Source organism: Macrotis lagotis, chromosome 1 (genome assembly GCF_037893015.1).
Source record: "Macrotis lagotis isolate mMagLag1 chromosome 1, bilby.v1.9.chrom.fasta, whole genome shotgun sequence".
Taxonomy (NCBI): domain Eukaryota; kingdom Metazoa; phylum Chordata; class Mammalia; order Peramelemorphia; family Peramelidae; genus Macrotis; species Macrotis lagotis.
In genome coordinates this window covers 287,424,722-287,444,828 of record NC_133658.1, presented here as the reverse complement: position 1 = coordinate 287,444,828, position 20,107 = coordinate 287,424,722, and the positions used below count along the sequence as shown (strand labels likewise).

The window sequence follows — 20,107 nt, the reverse complement described above, 5'->3', positions numbered from 1 at the left end:
GTTTCATATATAAACTTATTTTTAAAAATAAATTAAATCTTTGAAATCTTAGGTATTTTATTTTTTGTTTTTAAAACATTAATTCTGAGAAGGGGTCCACAGATTTCACCAGACTTCCAGAGGGGTCCATGACACACAAAACGTTAAGAATCTCTATTCAAATTCAATTTTTTCTCATTGCCCAGTTAGTAAGCAAGGGAATGAGGATCAGAGTGGGGATGAAATTTGACTGTTATCAAGCCAGCAAGGGTATCACCCAGATCTCATGACTCCCATGTCCCAGAGTTTTTTAAGTAACACTCTAGTATTTCATGCATTCAATGTCTGTAGTGTTATATTTAAAGGAAAGGAACTAATTTCCTGGGCAAAAATGAGAAGCATCATGTTCTCTATACTAAAACAGGTTTGATGCAAACTAGTTTTTTTCCTTCTAAAGTCATATTCAGGTTGTCATTCCTCAGAACTTTCTTTTTAAATAATATTCAAGAACTTAAGCAAACAGGGCTGCTAAAAGGGACTCCAGACTAGGAATGAGAATTCTGTTCCTTAAGTTCTGGAAAGTTTTGATAAGCAAATACAGCCTGAGTTCTCTCTCCCCATTGGTTGTTTCTTCACCGCCAGATTTTGACACAAGTAATCAGATTGAAAAATCAGGGAGGGGAACAGTAGAAAAAAAAAAGGAGAAGTATCTATTTGAGCACAGAGTAACAAAGTTGACAGAGTGGAAGAAGTTATCCAAAGAGGAGGTTGTAAAAGTCCAGTGTCTTTCTGGCAAGAACTGAAGTCCTAACTTGAAGAGAGTGAGCCTCTAGTCCCAAACAGGTGAATGATTTAAAAGTTGATTTCATAGATTTATTTTTATTTTCATGTGTAATTTAGATTTTTTTTTTTTGGTAATAGATATGTGATCCATCTGGTAGTATACAAAGAACTTAAAGAAAACAATATGAACTTTAAAAGATTTTGGAATGAAAATTGTTTAGAAAGGTATTAGCTAGGTCTGAAATGCTACATGTTTTCTATACTGTGGTTTAATGGAAGGAGATTAGGAATTAGACCAGGTTCACAGTGCTGACTCTGATTCTAACTAGCTGTGTGACCTAGTGCAAATCACTTAACCTCTCTGGGATTGAATTTCCCTATTCTTAAAATAAAGATATTTTACTTTGTAATCTCTTATCCCCCTATTAACTCTAAAATTCTAGGTCTATACTGAGCAATAGAAAGAGCCATGGCTCTGGGATCAAAAACTTATTTTTAAATATTTCTGATGTTTATTTGGCATTCTGCCTATGGGCCACTTAATTTCTCTGACCAATAAAGTAAGTGTTTGCATGTGAACTCAGTGGCTACTAAAATGCCTTCTATCTCTAAATCTAAGTTCCTCTGATCTGATCTTATGGCCTATAGAGTCTCTGTCATCCCTTTCATCTGTTAATAGATGATATCATTATTCTTGAATAGCCAACCTACAAACTTTCTTAATAAATTCTATTCATATTCAAATATGCTATATGCATCTAAGTACCTTCACAGACAGATGCATTTACACACATGCTAACACTCTCCATTAGACTTCTTTAAGAAAATGGGTTGTTTTATTCTTTGTAATTATATCTCCAGCACGTGGCCTGATGCTTGACCTGTAGCAACAGGTGCTTAATAAATGTTTATTGAATTAGTTGGTGGCCTACTAAAGTGAATTAAGCTGGAAGTAAGGAAGACAAGGATTTTAGTCCTAGTTTTGCCATTGTCTCTGAGCAAGACACCTATTTATGACTGTTTCTCCAGCTATAACATGAGTGCACTGAACTCAATGATTTCTAAAGTCTAATCCAGTTTTAACATACTGTAATTCTGTGCTAATCCCACAAATGTTCATGGCATACCTAAAATGTGTAGTTTCATACACCTTTGTGTTCTTCCATATACTAAACTTTTAAAAGTTCCAAACTGTTCCTGCAAAACTTGTAGACTTGTAGACAATGATTTCCTGACCCTCTGATGAACAAGGGAAATACTTTATTGTGTTTGCATAGATATGAAGGTACTGTGACTAAGTCTGTTTTCCCTTTGATTTTCATAATTTTCCTTTTAAAAAAAAGCACAGAGAAGTGTGTGTCTTGGGGAAAGAAAAGGTAGAGATCACATCAGATCCACTTCTCTCTAGCCTGATGACAGTATTTATGATAAGTATAAATAACTCACTAGGTTGGAGCTGACCACTGCTATTCTCACTTATGAAGGAAGCCTAGGGAGACTTCAAAAGAGTTCAGTGCTGGTCCCTCCAAAGAAACTTAAACCATTTCTGAGGTTTCATGGTTAGCTTAAAGTTTTATAGATTTATTTTTTAAACTGCTTTTTAAAAATGTGCCATATTCTCTAGAGATGCAAGTTGAAGACTAGTCTATGTCATAAAAGTCATAAAAGCCCTCTCTAGCTTTTCCTGGGAAGGTAGGCTCCAATATAACTTGTAGGAGTTTTGCTGTGTGTGGCATAATGTACAAAGTGTTTCATCTTAGCTCTTAACTGGAACAAAAGAAATATTTGCCCCAATTCAGCCTTCATTAGGGTTTCTCAAATTTTTTTGCATCAGAGATCCTTTTGGTAGTCTAGTGAAACCTATGAATTTCTTTTAGAAAAATTACAAAAGAAGCCAATGATATTGAAATGCAGTTCTCAAAATATTGTCCCCATCTGAGTTAAAAAAAATTCCACAAAAAATTATGTATAGTAGTATATTTCTTAGTGGGAGGTAAGGAGAAGCATTTATGAACCAAATTTAAGCACTCCTGGCCTAGAGGATGGCAGTATCCTTTTTTTTTTTGTTTTCTTTCCTTCATTCCTTCCTTCCTTCCTTCTGTTCTTTCTTTCTTTCTTTTCTTCCTTCTTTTACTTCAGTAATAATAATTTTTTTAAAAATAATGCTAGTTGCTTAGATATCCAAAAGCAATATTTTCCATCTTGTATGCTTTAGATATACATTCATTTTTGTAGTTAAGCCACAGACTATAACAAAATTCTAAAAGAAAGAAATAAACACAATCACTTTCTGAAGATCTGTCTAAAGGTGACATACTTTCTAATTTCTGCAGCTAAAGGTAGATTCAGGTATATCATAGAGTCCTTTCAGGGAACGTACAACTGCAGGGCTTGCACATGGTCTTTAAATACAAAGGAAGTCAAGATAGTCCCATATTACTGACCCCTGGGAAAATACAGTGAGAATTACCCAATACTTCCTAAAAGGGAACCCCAAAATATGAATTTCTTAGTCAGGGTGGGTCTGTTGCCTGAGAACATAGACTCATAGACTTTTCTAGTTGGAAAGGACCTCAGTGATCAGCTAACCCAATCTTCTCATTTTACAGAGACCCATAAATAAGAATTGACACCCCTTAAACTCATAGAATCATAGGTGTAGAGTTGGAATGAATTTTAGAGTCAAATCCCTTCATTTTACAAATAAGGAAACTGAGGCCCAGAGAGGTTAAATGACTTATTCAAGGTCATTCAAGTGACAGAATTTGGAATTTCAATCCCAGTCCTCTGAACTCCAATCAAGGGTCCTTTCTACTTCCCGCTGCCTTCTTATCAATTGCATTAGAAGGTACTTTGACTGATGGTGTGTATGTCACTCATCTCAATTCTCTTGCCTAAATTGAAAGTGTCCTTGTATAATATGTCACATGCTTTTATTTACCTTTGTTCACACCAGAAATTGTGCCATAGTGCATTTAAGACCAAATGACACTCTATGTCAAAATAAAATGCTAGCTATTTTTACCAAAGCACCAGTTGTCATACTAACTTAGGATCAGGAGTTGATTTCTCAGGAATAGAGATTTTCTGAAGAAATGTTAACAGTGGTTGATTTTCCAGACACCCAATAAGATCAAGACATTTGTTTAAAGAAATTGATGACTTCTTTCACAATCTGTGCCCTCATCTCTAATCCAGAATAGATTCATGTGAATCAGAACTGTTTTAGTGACTATTTAGTTGTTAATTAACTGCATTATGGATGATTAGTTCCTGTTTTCATGTGTGGGAGTGAGGTAGAGGGGAAGGTTTTAGGGCAAAGGGAAGTTCCTTTCAAGCATTTCTCAGTATATTTGTACTTAGGGCTTAGTCTAACTTGGGATCACTTGTATCATTAATTCTAACTGTGTAATTTTATAAAGATCACAAGGGAAAGAAAGGGACAGTAAATTTTTCTTTGTTCCCTTCCCATTATACCTTCCTCTCTCACACTGGTAATAAATAAAAATAATTAAGTGATTTTAGCTAACTCAATTGTTGCATTGCCTGAGTCCAACAAGCACTTTCTATAGTTTTTTACTTCTCTTTGATAAGAGAGAAACTGAAGTGGATTTGTCATTTGTTTTCAGGTTCTGAGATTGATCATTACTATTAATACATATTTTGTCATCTCCTGTTGCTTTCATTTGTGTGATTGATGATACAAGGAACCACATTATTGTGAGTATGTGTGGTTCTCCTAATTCTACTTACTTTACTCTTCATCAGTTCCTATAAATATCCCCATGTTTTTCTAAATTCATCATATCTGACATTTTAATGGCAGAGTAATATTACATTTTATTCATATGCCATAGTTTTTCCAACCACTCCCCAATCAATGGGCTCTCATTTTATTTTCAGGTTGTTTTTTTTTTCCTACCATAAAAAGTATGGCCATGGGGTTTTTAGTATATTTATGATCTTTCTGTCTGGATTAGCTGTTAAGAGACCTGATTCCATTATTGTTTATGGTGTGACTTTGAGCAAGTCAATCTACCTCTCTGGACCTCAGTTTATTCATCTATAAAATGGATAAGTTGGACTAGATGAGATCTAAAGTTACTTTTAGACCTGAAATTCTATAAAGGAGACTAGTCAGTCTACACTATAATGGGGATCCCTATTATCTCATCTGCTTTTTCTCCTGGAGTTTTTCCCCATTACCCCACTCCCACATGTGTATATTTTGTTTTAAGGGAAAAATACAAAAAAAGATCAGGTGATCTCAGAAGAATTTGATTTGACCATTCTGGGTTTACTACTGATAAACCCTGATCTTCCAGTAAAAAGTGTCCTATGTGACCCAAAATATGAAAAATCACCAGGATGTCCCTGCCCTAAGGTTTCAGTGAGACTCCTTATGATTTCCTGTTCTAAGCCATTGGGTGATATTTTTCAGTGGTTTTAGAAGGGTAGCTATGTTGAGCTCCAGATGCAATATGCACCCTGAAGATAAAATCATGGGCATTCTCTTGGGTGCTTTAATGGGTAAAATAGAAGTATGGTGAATTGTCATCTCTATCCTTAGCCCACCCTGAATGAATTGTAGCTTTCCCTAGGAACTAGGAGACCCCTTCCCATTTCGTCTCTCTCTCTCACAGCACACACACACACACACACACACACACACACACACACACACACAATATTGCCCACTTCTAGTTACTCATATCTAACTAGAGATACCGCTCTATCAGAAGGAAGTAAAGTAGTTTCATAATTAAGCAGTGGTTTTTCTTTGGAGTTAATTTCTCTTTGGATCTTGTTTTTTCATTGCCCACATATCCTTGGGGAAGCATCCTCAACTATACAACCTTGCAGTCAGAGGCTCTTCAGTCTGAGTTCCCGTGACTTTTCACTGAAGCTCTAAAAATAAGAGTAATTCTTTTCCTAACAGGTACCTTAAGATTCAATGGCTCTGATTAAAAGCATTTAGAACAACAATAAGAATAACTTTCCCTGAAGTTGGGGGGAGGGGGAGATCCAAAACTGCTTCAACTACCGTGATAACAGGTTGCTAATATATCACCCTAGAGTACCTGAACAAATGCAAATTTTCATGCAAATTTATTCTCCACATCTTACACATTTCCCACCTTGAGCCCACCAGATTCTGACTACTCTCTGTAATCAGAGACTTAGTCTCTCATACTCCTTTAAACCAAACTAATTTAGTGAAGGACAGGGTTGGAGGAAGAGGGAAGGGAGAGGGGAGGGGTTGAGGGGTGAGTGTGTATGTCTTGGTTGGGGGGAATGCAAGGGGAGGAAGACTTGTCCCCAAGAGATAAAGAATTTATTGCTAGGAAAGTATGGGTGATTACAGTGCCAGCCTGTTCTTTTTGCTTGACAAGGAACTGAGAGGGATAATACCTAGAGCTTTCTCATTGTCTGTCCTTCCCCCTTAGAATTTAGAATATAAGAGCCAGAAGGATTTCTTAAAGAGCATTTCATCCAGTCTTCTCATTTTGCAGAAAAGGAAACTGAGGCCCAGGGAGTTGACTCAACTTGCCCAAGGTCACACAGCTAGTAAATGGTACTACTGAGACTTATAGGTATTCTGATGTTTAGACCTGTGTTCTTTCTACTAACCTGATCTAAGCATTATGAAAGGTTATAATGAGTTCTTTAGCTATCATGAGATACAAATTTAAGGGACTCAGGATTTTTTTGTCCCTTAGTCTAAGACTTTTAGATTTCAGAATATACAATTTCGTCTTTCTTTTCTTCCAGAGTCGGGTGGAGGTAGGGAGTATGGCAGTTGAGAAAAAAGGCATTGAGAAAAATGGCATTGAGAACAAAGGTTGTCCTTTGTGCTATCCAGTTCTCCCTTCCAGCTTCAGGGAGCTCTCTCCTCCCCACCTTCTATAACTGCCCCAAAGACCAAAGCTTGATATTGTATGCCCTTGTAATCTCTCTAGCACCTCCACTGAGCCAGATGTTTTTATCAGCAGCTAACACCCACCCCATCCCTTAAAGGGTTGTTCAGAGCTTGCTTTCTGAGGGTGCTTCAATCCTTTTCCCGCGCTTTACAGATATCAAACTCAAGGCTCTGTGGGTGATCGGAAATTTTCAGAAATAATTAAAGTGTTATCAGAAGAATTCAATTTAATCAGCACTTATTAAATATCTGTTATATAGTCCAGTTGTTGCTGATTATTAAAGATTTAGATATTGAAGACAGAAGATTTAAGGGTACTGAAAAGGCAAAGGAATTCACAGCTCTCTGGAATGTTAAAACTATTTAGGATTTTATTATGGTAAAATATTATTACAAAGTACATAGGTCAAAATTAGTAAGAAAAGCAGTAAGCACCCTGAGGACAAGCCAGGTGAAGTCTGAGAGAGAGAGAGAGAGAGAGAGAGAGAGAGAGAGAGAGAGAGAAAGAGAGAGAGAGAGAACGAATGAGAGAACAGGCAGCCATGAGGCTTGACTTAGCCTGGCCACATGGTGAGAGTCCCATGGTGCTCCACATGGGTTAAGGAAGAGCCCTATCCTTCTGGTTAGGGGACTAGAAAAAAGCAAGAGTTCAAAGGGGTGGTGCTTCCTATTAAATACCCTTCTATGGTAGGTTGAACAAAGGGTGACACTTGGGGAGTATTCTTGGACCTTGGGCCGGGTGTCTTCCAAAGGCAAGCTATGTACTGGTCCTTCAGGTCACAAGGTGCTCGATCCCCAAGTATAACATTTTATTTTCTTCAATGCCAGCATTTAGGCTAAAATTAAATGAAGGGGAAAATGGGGGGGATAAGATACAAACAACAGTGGCCAGGGAAGATAGGATACAATCTACAGGGGGTCAGTTTACATCTCAAGAGCAGTGAACCTCCACCCATTTAACAAGATTTAAGATTATAGATTTTTGCTTCTGCTACATTCATAATTCTTTTTTTTTTTTTTTTTGCAAGGCAATGGGATTAAGTGGTTTGCCCAAGGCCACAGCTAGGTAATTATTAAGTGTTTGAGGCCGGATTTGAACTCAAGTACTCCTGACTCCAGGGCTGGTGCTCTATCCACTGAGCCACCTAGCCGCCCTTCATTCATAATTCTTTACATCATTTCCCTGCAATAAAGTCAACAAGTTATTAAGGGTCAAGCAAAGGGCTAAGCATAAGGAATACAAGAAAAGACAAAAAACAATTCCTTTTCTCAAGGAGTTCATAGTCTAATAGGAGAGAAAACAAACAAATAGCAATTTATATAGTATATATAACACACACCCACATACAGACAAGATCTGTGCAAGATATATTAGAGATATAACAGAGGAACAGCACTAGCATTAAAGATCAGAAAAAGACTTCTTATAGAGTGGGATTTTAGCTGGGAGTTGAAGAAAGCCAGAAAAATCAAGAGATAGCTATGAGGAGGGTCAAAGTTCCAGGTATGAGGGATAGTCCATGAAAATTCATGGAGTTGGGAAATGGAGTCTCATGTTCAAAGAATTTCAAGTGGGTCAGCGCCCTACATAGCAAAGTATGTTAAGTGAAGAAGACTTAGAAAGGACTAGATTAGGAAGGACTTTAAACACCAAACAGAGATATTTATGTTTGATTTGGGAGGTGAGAGGGAATCACTGAAATTTATTGAATAAAGAGTGCCATCTACATATCACTTCAACAATAAAAGTAGAAGGTGTTGTCAGCTTTGTTAAGGACACACAAGATATATATGAAACAAACTAGTGTATAACTAATTTGGAAGGATAGAGTCTCATGGAGAGGATAAAGTGTTGGATTTGTAGATAGGAAGGAAGAACAGGGGTTGTCTTTTTTCTTTGTAACATCAAACTTCCCTGACACAGAGTAGACACTACAAATGATTATTCACTGACCTAGAATCTTGATGATATTGATTGTATAATCCTAGGCAAATCATTCAGCCTCTTTGAAACTCAGTTTTCTCATCTTTAAAATGGGATAGAGAGTTAGGGAGAAAACATTAGGAATTGTATCTAGGTTAGTGGGAGGATCCTTAGAAAGTAAATTTTAAAGCCATCTACAAGTATCAACTCTTAGAACTATTTAGTACTAACTAGGTAGTACTTAAAATCAAAGAGCATATAATTAAGCAACAGGACTCAGAGGATATAAAGAAAAAGCAAAAATTATCTCTGCCCTTAAGGAGCTTATGTTTTCAAAGAAAAGACAACATGATAATAAAAACAGGTTCCTACAAGAGGCATAAAGAGTAGATGGAGAGTCTCCTTAGAGCAGAAGAGATTAGCTGCTACTAGAAAAAAAGGGATATAAAAAAAAGGGATATGGGAAAATGAGGGAATGAGCTTAATAAATACTATTATATGCCTGCTCTTGACAAATATCATCTTATTCCATTTGTTGTTATTTAATTTCATTCATCTCTGGCTCTTTGTGATCCCATTTGGTTTTCTTGGCAAAGATATTAGCTTGCCATTTCCTTCTCCAGTTTATATCAAGTGAAGTGACCTACCCAAGATCACACAGTTACCAAAGGAATGAGCCTGGATTGGAACTCTGGTTAATCTTGACTTCAACTTTAGCCATTTGAGCACCCAGTTGCTGGGAACATCTAAGGTGGAAATGAATTAAAAGGTGTTGTTGATAGGATGTGAAATTGGGTAGTGACCTAGTAGCAGAACCAAGACAATGGCAAACCAACTCACAAAGGGAGGAGGTAGGAGGATTAATCTCTGCTATTAAAGGAGACCCCCAGCAAATAATGAAAAGAAGTCCTGAAGTACTCTGGTTAAGGTCTGAGGTAAAGTAGAGGAGGCAAGAAAGAGATAGAGAGAGAGAGGAGACAGGAGGCACAAGACTGGGGAGACTGATGAAGGTAGGACAGAAGAAGAGTCAGGGGGAAGGGAAGAAGAAGCTGGGGAAGCAGAAGCTGACTAACCCAGAACAATTTCTAGGGAATAGCTGGAGGTCAGGACCTCTGATGAGAGCAATTCTCTAGTTGTATTGTCTACAGACCTTCTAAACCAGAGCTCCCAGGAGCCCTGGAATTGTAATTAGATTATGGGGAATTAGAGTATGAGGTTTAAATTACAACTCTTGTCACTTAGTACTTTTGCTTGTGCAATTTACATAAACCCAACATCTCAGGGTTTCCTCAACTGTAAAATTAAGATGACAAAATTTGCCTGACTTGTTTTCCAGGATTGTTGTAATGAATATGCTTTAAAGTCGTTACAAAGGTGTGTTTTTGTCTTTATTTCAGTTCCAGAAAGGCGATTAAAAATGCCCCGTTCCTTCCTGGTCAAGAGTAAAAAGGCCCACACTTACCATAAACCTCGAACCCAACATGATGATCTACTTTGGGCTCATATCCCCCCCTCAGGTGAGCCAGATTCTTTTTTTGGGGAACTTCTTGAGTATACTCTAGAGTTTATTGCTGAGTTCAAAGGAGGAAGAAAGAGCAATAGGCTCAAAAATCAAGATTTTCCTTCTTTTTTTTTGATCCTTAAGTTTTATATTCATCAATCTTCCAATGACTTTCGAATACCCTGGAATAATGGAAACCTTGAGATTCCTTCTGCTCTGGAAATTTTTCTAGAATTTTGAGGATATGGCATTGTTGAAATCCCCTGCTAAAGATGGAGTCTGAGGCCCTGGGGTTCAAATGTCTCACTCTGCTACCTATTACCTATTTGGGTTTTTAAATCTCTCTAGATGTCTATTTCCTTAGCTGTGAATGACTTCTGCAGATTACTTCTGAGGCTCTACATGTATGATCCTAAATTGAGGGGGTGTTCATCAATTAGGGAAAAGTTGAACAATTGGTGATACATAAATGTATTGGAATTATTATGCTGTAAGAAATGAGGATAGACTAGGGGCAAAAGAAACCTGAGAAGATTAACATGAACAAAATAGAGTCAAGTGAGCAGGACCAATTTGCTTTAATGACAGTATTGAAAGACAAACAAATCTGAAAGGCTTAATAATGAGCAATCTCTACCAGGGAAGTCCTGATGAAACATATCAGTCACCTCCTGATAGAGGTCAAAGATTCAAGAGAATGAAATTTTTTTTGGGGGGGAAATCTTGGATAATTTGCTTGAATGTATATTGTAACAGGGGTTTTGTTTTTCTTTCTCATTGGAAGATTACAGAGGTGACAGAGAGAAGGTAGATTTTTACTAATTGAAAAAAAAATTTTTTTTTTAAATTTATGATCCTAGTCGGAATGCATTACTAGTTGCAGAGTCATTTGGGAGTAATGAGATCTTCAGTTGATCTCTATTCTAATTTCTTTGTGGGAGTCTCGGATGTGTCTCTCCTTTTCTATACTTTGGTCCTAGGCAGAGAGCCTGTAGAGGACCTTTGCCCAGCAGAAAAGGAGAAGTAGAAGAAAAACTTATATCTACAATTCCTTGGAAATATATGAATTCATATATGCTCCCAGTTGTTTACAAAGTAAAATTCAATCTCCTATACCTGGCATTCAAGGCCTCCCATTATGGTACTAGCTTGCCTTTTCAGTCTTATACTACTCATAGTAAGTGTGGTACCTTGAAAAAACTACAGATTTGCTGATAGAACATCTGGGTTTAAATTCCCATTTTCCCAACATATCTGGGTGACCAAAGGCAGGCACTTTAATTTCTCCAAACCTCAGTTTCCTCATCTGTAAAGTGAGGGGGTTGGTCTAAATCAGTGATGTCAAATCTAACCACTAGACTTCATGGCTCAGACCCAGATTAAAATGTAATTTAGAAATATTTAACAAAATAAGCAAAAATGTAATAGAACATAGACAATTCTAGTGTGGTTTTCTGAATCAGTTAGCTACTGGCTGGGATCCTTCTGTACAGTTTAGTATCCCCATTTCTGTTTGAATTTGCTACCACTGATCCAACTCTAAATTCTTGATTCTATTCAAGTCAAACTAGAGTATTCCCCCTCCTGAATAAAGCTATATTTCCCCCACTCCTACCTCAGCTCATAACTTGGTTCCCTATGGTCATGTTTTCTCCCTATCCTTCCCTATTCAATATATCTCCCCCAAACTACATTGTGAGTGCCATAACACTGGGTTGTCATCTTATATCAGTTTTATGGGTCCCTTAATATCTAGTAGAGCAACTTTCTACAAACAGTAAAATAAGCAATTTGCAACTTATCCAATAATTATTGAGAACCTGTGGGAGGTACAAATTTTAAATAGGATATAAATAGTAAAAATTAAATAGTATAAACTTTCAGGGAACTTGTGCTCCAGTTAGGCAATATGACACATACAGGATTACATTAAAGAATACATAAAACAAAATGATAGGTGCATTAGGAAGTCACAAAACAAAATGTTTTCTGTAAGATTAGGGGATGGTTCTGGAGGTGATGTTGAAGTTGCTATTATTGATGATTTCTCTCCTTAGATGGTATTTCCTTCTGAGTTCATCCCCTAAGAAGGGGATTGCAAATGTGATTTGTCTACAGGGTAAACTCACTTGGAAAGTGTTTCTTGCCCTGCAGTTACCACTCACCAGGTCTTAGGAGAAACCATAACCTTTAGTAGCCCAAACCAAAGTCCAGCATGGGAGGACTCCAAAGAAGATCAGAACAAGGATCAGTGTGTGACCAGGACAACTTCAGTTCAAGGTACTTTTTTCAGGTCCCCTTCCCAATCTCTTGGGGAATGGTGTGGGGGAAAAGTCATAATATTTCCTAGAAGGTAGAATGAGTAGTCAAAAAGTGCTTATTATTAAGCGTGATAGACCCCAGAGGGCAGTGGTCTTGGATTTCTGGAAGACTAGGAGAACCAGGAAGAGAATTAAGGATGATAGAACTGGCTCTGTCCAGGGCAAGGTAGAGATTGAGATATGCCCAAGTTATATGGGCTAGATTAGAAGAATCCAGGACAAGGAGATGATAGAGAATTGATTCGTTCAACTCAGCTTAAATTCAATATGCTGTAGGAGGCCTTTAGAGGTTTCCCCAGATTCTAGTGCCATCCATTTATTTTTGTTTATTTCTTATATGTACCTTAAATAAGGTATTTTATATGTACCTTATTTAACTGCTGACTCTCCCACCAAAATGTGAATTCCTTGAAAGAGGAATCACCATTGCCTTTCTTTGTGGCCTTAGTACTTGGTAAGTCCCTGAAAAATAGTAATGTTAAGCTCAGAATAGGATAGAGACTGAATCTATGATTTCATCTTCCTCTGCCAATGCAAGTAGTCACCTCTTTTAAACTACTAGAGAACTGCTTGATTGGTGAAAGGTTAAGAGATTTGCCTAGAGTCACCAAGAAATTTTTTTCAGATGTAGATCTTGAATGATCTTTAACAACTATCCTATGCTTCCTCTTATTAGGTACATAGTTTGCTTTTTTTTTTAGGTTTTTTGCAAGGCAATGGGGTTAAGTGGCTTGTCCAAGGCCACCCAGCTAGGTAATTATTAGGTGTCTGAGGCCGGATTTGAACTCAGGTACTCCTGACTCCAGGGCCGGTGCTCTATCTCCTGTGCCACCTGGCTACCCCCCCATAGTTTGCTTTTATTAAATGCTTGTTGACCAAGAGGCATCCCAGTGTCCCTTATTGCTCAAGATAGGGCAGAGATAGGCTTTGGTCAAGGGCAGAGGTTGGATGGGATATTATTGTGTCTTTTCTCTAGGCTTCCTACTCAGTAAGAGAGGTAATGCAGCTGTCTCTGTATTCATGTCTCTCCTTCATCTAAATCCCCAGAGACCTCTATCCTGACTCTCCAGGCCCAGGACCATGGCTTATCCCCTCCCTCACCCTACTACAAACCCAACTTCTCTTGGGATGCCTTCTCTTCCCCTTATGGCTATGGACAGATTACCTCTACCATGCAATCCACCTTCTTAGAGAACTCAGTAGGCTTGTATGGCAGCTCACTGGTCCCCAGCTCTGACCCTTCTTTGGATTACAATCTACATTACTCCCCTGGCATGGATGCCTATCACTGCATCAAGTGCAATAAGGTAAGTCTTCAGAAGAAACAGAAGAGATGCACTTTGGATGTCTGATCTCTCTGTCTTCTACCATACTTATCTTCTCCTTTATATGCCATGTCCCTGAATTACCTTGTCTTGATTTTGATTTGGAGGACTGTAGAGCTATTATGGGAATCAATAACTATAGATTTAGAAGAGCTAAGAACATAAAATCTAGTCTATCAGGATAAGGAGGGAAAAAACCTTAGAATGTAGAACAGGGGTGAGGATCCTTTTTTTTCCTGCCAAGGGCTATTTGAGTATTTATAACATCATTTGCAGGCCTTACAAAATTATCAGCTTAAAAATTAGCCCGCTATATTTGGTCAAACATTTAATCAATTCATCCCTAGAAAAGTTCTAGATTTATTGAATTTCAATTGCCACCTGTGGTTGCCAGGACAGTACTGGAAAAAAATGATTCTGGACAATCCCCACTCTTGGTATAGATATCTCCTAGGTCAAGGAGTTAGTAACCCTAACCCTTGGAAAAGTGTTGAAGCCTATGGACTCCTCAAAATGATTGTTTTTAAATACAAAAAAAAATGCAGACTAGTAATCAAAATAGTTTTTAAAAAAGTTTAGGAACCCAGATTAAGAACCCTTGCCTTATGTTGTTAATTCCTTCATTTCATAGAAGAGGAAACAAATGTGCAGAAGGCTTATGTGACTTGCCTGACAATCCATCAACAATTTGTGTGTTAAAGATGCAAGGCAGCTAGGTGGTAGAGTAGATAGAGCACTGGCCTTGGAATTAGGAAGACCTGAGTTCAAATTCAGTCTCAGACACTTAATAATTGCCTACCTGTATGACTTTGGGCAAGTCACTTGATCCCTTTGCCTTAAATAAAAATTTTTAAAAAAGAGTAAAGCTGCAAACTCAGATCTTCTATCAGTCTAGTGAGGATGGAAGGAAGGGAGAAAAAAAGCAGTTTAATAAAATTAACTACCACCTAGAAAAAGATGGATATTATTTATCACTGCTCCATAACTACAGTCCTTCATTTCTGTCTAGTAAAGGTAGGGACAGAGTATTTTTATATCTTTTCTTTTGGATCAAACTTGGTTATTATAATTTCAAAGTATTTATTTTCTTTTGTTTAACTGTTATTTTTCCATTTCCATTCTACTCATTATGTATATTCCTTTTGTGTGTGTGTGTGTGTGTGTGTGTGTGTGTGTGTGTGTGTGTGTGATGTTGTGCCATATAAATCACAGTACCTTTGGGTTTCATTCTTTCCCCTTTTTTAAAATTTGTGAGCAATGGGGTTAAATGATTTGCCCAAAGTCACACAACTAGTAAATGTCAAGTATATGAGAGCAAATTTGAACTCTGGTCCCCCTGACTCCAGGGCCAATGCTCTGTCTACTATGCCAAGATCAGAGTTCAAATTCAGTCTCAGTCACTTGACACATACTAACTGTGTGATCCTGGGCAAGTCACTTAACCCTGATTGCCTTTCATCCAAGGTCATCTCCAGTCATCCTGATTCATATCTGGTCACTGGACTTAGATGACTCTGGAGAAGAAAGTCAGGCTGGTAACTTAGTACAGCACCCCCTCACTCAAAACCAATTCATGTGCTTGTCATGGCATCACCTCCCTGATGTCATGGTCTTCTTCAAAAATGAAGGACAAAGGGGCAGCTAAGTGGTGCAGTGAATAGAGAACAGACCTTGGAGTCAGGAGGACCTGAGTTCAAATTTGACCTCAGACTCTTATTAATTCCCTGGCTGTGAGACCTTGGACAAGTCACTTAACCCCATTGCTTTGCAAAAAAAAACTCTAAAAAAATGAAGGACAAAACATCATCCTTTTCTAACTGTGCTTATTTCACCTTCTATCACTTAATAATATTAATAGCTATCATTTATACAATACTTGCTATGGACTGGGCACTGTACTAATTTACAATAATTATCTCATGAGATTCTCATAACAACTTTGAGGTCTCTCTATCCACTGGAGCACCTAGCTGCCCTGAAGACTTTGCTGAAGTCTTTCTGTGCTTCCCTCTATTCAGTTTAGGGCCCACTCACTTCCATGGAGAGGCAGAATAGAATAATCCTGGCTGCTCAAGGCTTGAACCTCTTTTCACTCTTATGAAACTCTGTTGATCATGGTAGAAGGCAATGACATGGAGAAGAATCAGCACAAAGGAAGCACCTGACCCCTCACCTGCTATGTCCTCTTTTTCCCCATTCTCACTTCCCTGCAGGTATTTCCTACACCCCATGGGCTGGAGGTCCATGTTCGGAGAGCCCACAGTGGGACTCGACCCTTCGCTTGTGAAATTTGTGGCAAAACATTTGGCCATGCAGTCAGCCTTGAGCAGCATGTTCATATACACTCCCAGGTAGGTAGTTTGTATTGGGTGGAGGGGAAGGGAACAAGAAATTTATTCTTTCCTTTTCCATTCTAATAGAAATTGCTCAGAGTAGGGAGCAAACAGAGGGAGAGGAGACAGATAGGGTGTCCTCTCCCATATCCATACCCCAGTCATCCTCTTTTCTCTATCTATGTCAGTTTGTCACCTTTCTATCAACAATACCTCTCCCTTTCCTTCCCCTCCCCCCAGTCCCCAAGTAGACAGCCAGGACACACCACAGATGACAAAACTACAGATGTAGAAGCATTGGTCTAACTTGCCAAGACCTCAGAATAGATTCTAAAAATCCTTGAAATCAGAAAAAATAAACAAGACATATTACAGTGAATACTGTTAATGTTTGCTTATAACCTGGTGACACCCCTCCCCACTATCCCCTGAAAAAAGAAATGGGGATCCTAATCTCCTAGGTCTCCAGTGTTCTCAAAGTCATCCCAATTGAGTCTCCTGTTCCTCAGGGGATCCCAGCTGGGTCCAGTCCTGCTCCAACGTTCACAATAAACAACCCTGAGGTCCCCCCTGCACCTGACCCCTCGGGGCCCCGTTTCCTCCGGCAGGAGAGGAGCTTTGAATGTAAGATGTGTGGCAAAGCTTTCAAGCGCTCCTCCACTCTGTCCACACATCTCCTCATCCATTCGGACACACGGCCTTACCCGTGCCAATACTGCGGCAAGCGCTTCCACCAGAAGTCAGACATGAAGAAGCACACCTACATTCATACTGGTAAGTTGAGTAGAATATCTCCACAAATGCCAAAACCCAGAGAGCTTCAACTCTCCCTTATCTAGGGGCAGGGTTACCTGAGGCGTTTCTTCTTCTCAAACTATGTTCTTTTTCACTCAAGAATGTTTCAGGACCTGACATTGTAGTGTGAGTGTGTACTCAAAAGAGGACACTCTTTGGTTACTACTGGCCTCAAACTAGTTGAAAAGAAGAACCAAAATAATTTTCCTGACTTTGGTTTTGTATCATCAATCCATTGCTCCCCAACCCAAACTCTTAAATAGAGGCCAAGTCTTAAGAATATGGATATGAGGGCTAAAAGAGAATTCAGGAATCTAGGAAGACCTAGAAATAGCAGTGCCTAGGCTTTATTGAATTTCCTCAAACTGTGCCCTTCAACTTTTATTTCTCTGCAGGAGAGAAACCCCACAAGTGTCAGGTGTGTGGGAAGGCTTTCAGCCAGAGCTCCAACCTGATCACTCACAGTCGCAAACATACAGGCTTCAAACCCTTTAGCTGTGAGCTCTGTGCCAAGGGCTTCCAGCGCAAAGTAGACCTCCGGCGCCATCGGGAGAGCCAGCACAGTCTCAAATGAATGATTATTTCCTCACTACAAAACCCAGCTGGCCAGGATCTCCACTGCTGAATCTCAGGGGGGTTAGCTGTCTCTGCATTTTGATTTCTTCCAGTGTTGAGGACGGTTCAGAAGAAAAGAACACCCACATGTTGGGAGTCAGGTCACTTGAACTGTAGTGTGAGCTCTACCATTCTCTCGCAGTGAAACCTTGACCCAATCACTTAATCTCTTTGGACCTCAATTTCATCATTTATAAAATGAAGGGTTTAGGTCAGGTAGTCATTTAATTGCTATTTTGGACATAATTTTCTAGAATTGTTTCCATAACCTGAACTTTAACTGGATCTAATTCACTTCAGAGAGATAGAGATGGAATGAGCTAGAGACTGGAAGAGGCAGGGGAAAAGCCTTACCATCCTTTCTTTGACTGCAAATTCATCCATTCATTCATCCAACATTTATTGAGTATATTCTATGTGTAAGGCTCTGGGTTGGGAACTGTCGAAATGGTTTGGTCTTGATTTTTATATTCTTTTCTCCAAAGAGAAGATTGGTGTGACTCCTTTGCACTAGAAGGGAACACAAGAGACCTTTAGGGCCCTAGCCCTTCTATCTAGGAGTCAGAACCATGTACTTCCAGCAATGACTTCTGTATTCTATATGTATTCTTTTGGGCATTGTTAAATAAAACACAAACTTAATAATGTGATCTCTAGGATTATTATGTTTTCTGCCTTTGTTAAAGTTTCTCCTTTAGCTAAGGACCTAAAATGAGAGATGTCCTAGAACCCTCATTCTTAAGAGTTGACAACTCAGTCCTCTGAATTCCTTCTATACTTTCTTGAACCTTACCACCCATATTCTCAGTTTTTGCTCCTTTCCCACCATGACCCTGAAGACTTGCTATTTCTCAGGGAATGAATTCTAAAATCTCATTCTTCCAAATTCTGAAGATCACTTTCCACCTCTCACCCCTGGGCCATCCACTGACCTTTCAGGGTTCTAAGCATTGTAAGGTCAACACACCTGGGTACCTTCCTAAGCCATAAACACAAATCTGGAGCCAGGCAGACAATGGGACTCTGAAAGATATTTCCCTTCTTATCTATGATTTGCATGGGATGACATTCCTAAATCTTCTGAGTTTAATAATAATGTTTTGTCCTTCATTCCCAAAGAAGACCATGACATTAGGGAGGTGATGCCAGTCAGTATAAGCACATGAATTGGATTTAAATGAGGGAGATGCGGTTCTAAGTCATCAACCTCACTTTCTCCTCCGGAGTCATCTGGATCCAGTGGCCAGATATGAATCAGGATGACTGGAGATGGTTCTGGATGGGAGCCAATCAGGGTGAAGTTGCTTAACCAAGGTCACACAGCTAGTAAATGTCTGAGGCTGGATTCAAACTCCTGTCTTGACTCCAAGGCCAGTGCTCTATCCACTGCATCATCTAGCTACCCTAGGTGCTGACCTTATAGTTCCAACCTCTCTGTGTGCTTATGAACTCAACCATACTAGGTTGGAAACTGTTTGGACTATGTATTCTCAGACTACTAGTCTGGAGATGGCTAATCAGAGAAAGTGAGAAATGAAACTCCAAGCATTAATTCCAGGATAGTCCCTGATCCTCCTCCCTGATAGGAGGCTCCTTCCTAGGGTCCTATACAGCTTCCTTTCCTGAGGTCTGGGTTAAGAAATTTCTTCATTACAGATACCTCATTCAATTCCACAATCCATAAGTCAATCTCTGGTCTGACTCAAGTGTCTGAGCCTGAGGAAAGACTGGATTCCTTAGTCTCCCAGATTTATTTAACTCTGGTAAAGTCAGGAATACCAAAAGATCTTGGGGAAGAGTCAATGTACTATTCCCTCTTCTGGAACCCTGGACTACAATAAATTCAATCTTGGGGATTCAAAGAAAACAAATTTGAAGCTGAGACTAAAGATAATAGACCCTGGTATGGGGATGAAATGAAGGATGAGTTGGATTTCAACAGACAAGAGGTAAGAGAATATCCCAGAAGAAATAAATCACATAATCAAAAGCACAGAGATATAAAGTCCATGTTTCCTATCTTAAATGACATGTTTTGGGATTCCCTGGTCCTTTATAATCTGATTAATTCATGCTTTGTTGATGCTGATGTTCGTCCTTCCATTCTCGAAGAAGACCATGAAATCAGGGAAGTGATGCCATGATAAGTACATGAGTCAGATTTGAATGAGAGGATGCTAAGTCACCATCTTCATTTTCTCCCCTATAGCCATTTGGGTCCAGTGGCCAGATATGGATCAGGATGCCTGGAGATGACCCTAGATGGGAGACAATCAAGGTTAAGTGACTTGCCCAAGGTCACACAGCTAGTTAGTGTCAAGTGTCTGAGTCTAGATTCAAACCCCTGTTCTCCTGGCTCTGTGGTCAGTGCTCTATCCACTGTCAATAGTAGAAAATCAGATAGAGCTCTTGAGAACCTTCTATGTCCTTTTAGAGGTCTTTTGGAAACAATGACCACATCTTTGTTTTTTAATTCTAAAGTAACTAGTAGTGAAAAATTCAGGTCAAGTAGGACCTGAAGATTGAATACATATTTAAATCAGTGGGAATAGTTGAGCTCTTAAAAGAAAAAAGGCAGAACAGAGCCTAATGTATGATTTCAACTTGGATT

General features: G+C 38.9%; 1 protein-coding gene across 5 annotated transcripts; it reads left to right on the top strand.

Annotated features, from left to right (window-relative positions):
* Positions 1-713: 713 nt before the first annotated feature.
* Positions 714-18,177, top strand: GFI1B (growth factor independent 1B transcriptional repressor). Of its 5 annotated transcripts, none has more exons than XM_074210817.1 (8): positions 714-822; positions 4,392-4,486; positions 10,004-10,123; positions 12,262-12,387; positions 13,476-13,735; positions 15,967-16,104; positions 16,548-16,860; positions 17,277-18,177. In XM_074210817.1, the coding sequence occupies exons 3-8, from the start codon at positions 10,024-10,026 to the stop codon at positions 17,453-17,455; spliced, it is 1,116 nt and encodes a 371-aa protein (XP_074066918.1). In that variant the 5' UTR covers positions 714-822; positions 4,392-4,486; positions 10,004-10,023; the 3' UTR covers positions 17,456-18,177. The 5 variants fall into 5 exon arrangements, with proteins under 5 accessions (XP_074066918.1, XP_074066920.1, XP_074066916.1 ...); XM_074210819.1 differs by having other exon boundaries at positions 4,392-4,482; positions 16,695-16,860; positions 17,277-18,175; XM_074210815.1 differs by having other exon boundaries at positions 4,392-4,482; positions 17,277-18,175.
* Positions 18,178-20,107: the final 1,930 nt, after the last annotated feature.

Coding starts and splice junctions, on each gene's coding strand:
- GFI1B (XM_074210817.1), top strand. CDS start 10,024: ATGCCCCGTTCCTTCCTGGTCAAGAGTAAAAAGGCCCACACTTACCAT. Junction 12,388..13,475: donor CAGGACAACTTCAGTTCAAG/GTACTTTTTTCA, acceptor CTAAATCCCCAG/AGACCTCTATCCTGACTCTC. Junction 16,861..17,276: donor GCACACCTACATTCATACTG/GTAAGTTGAGTA, acceptor ATTTCTCTGCAG/GAGAGAAACCCCACAAGTGT.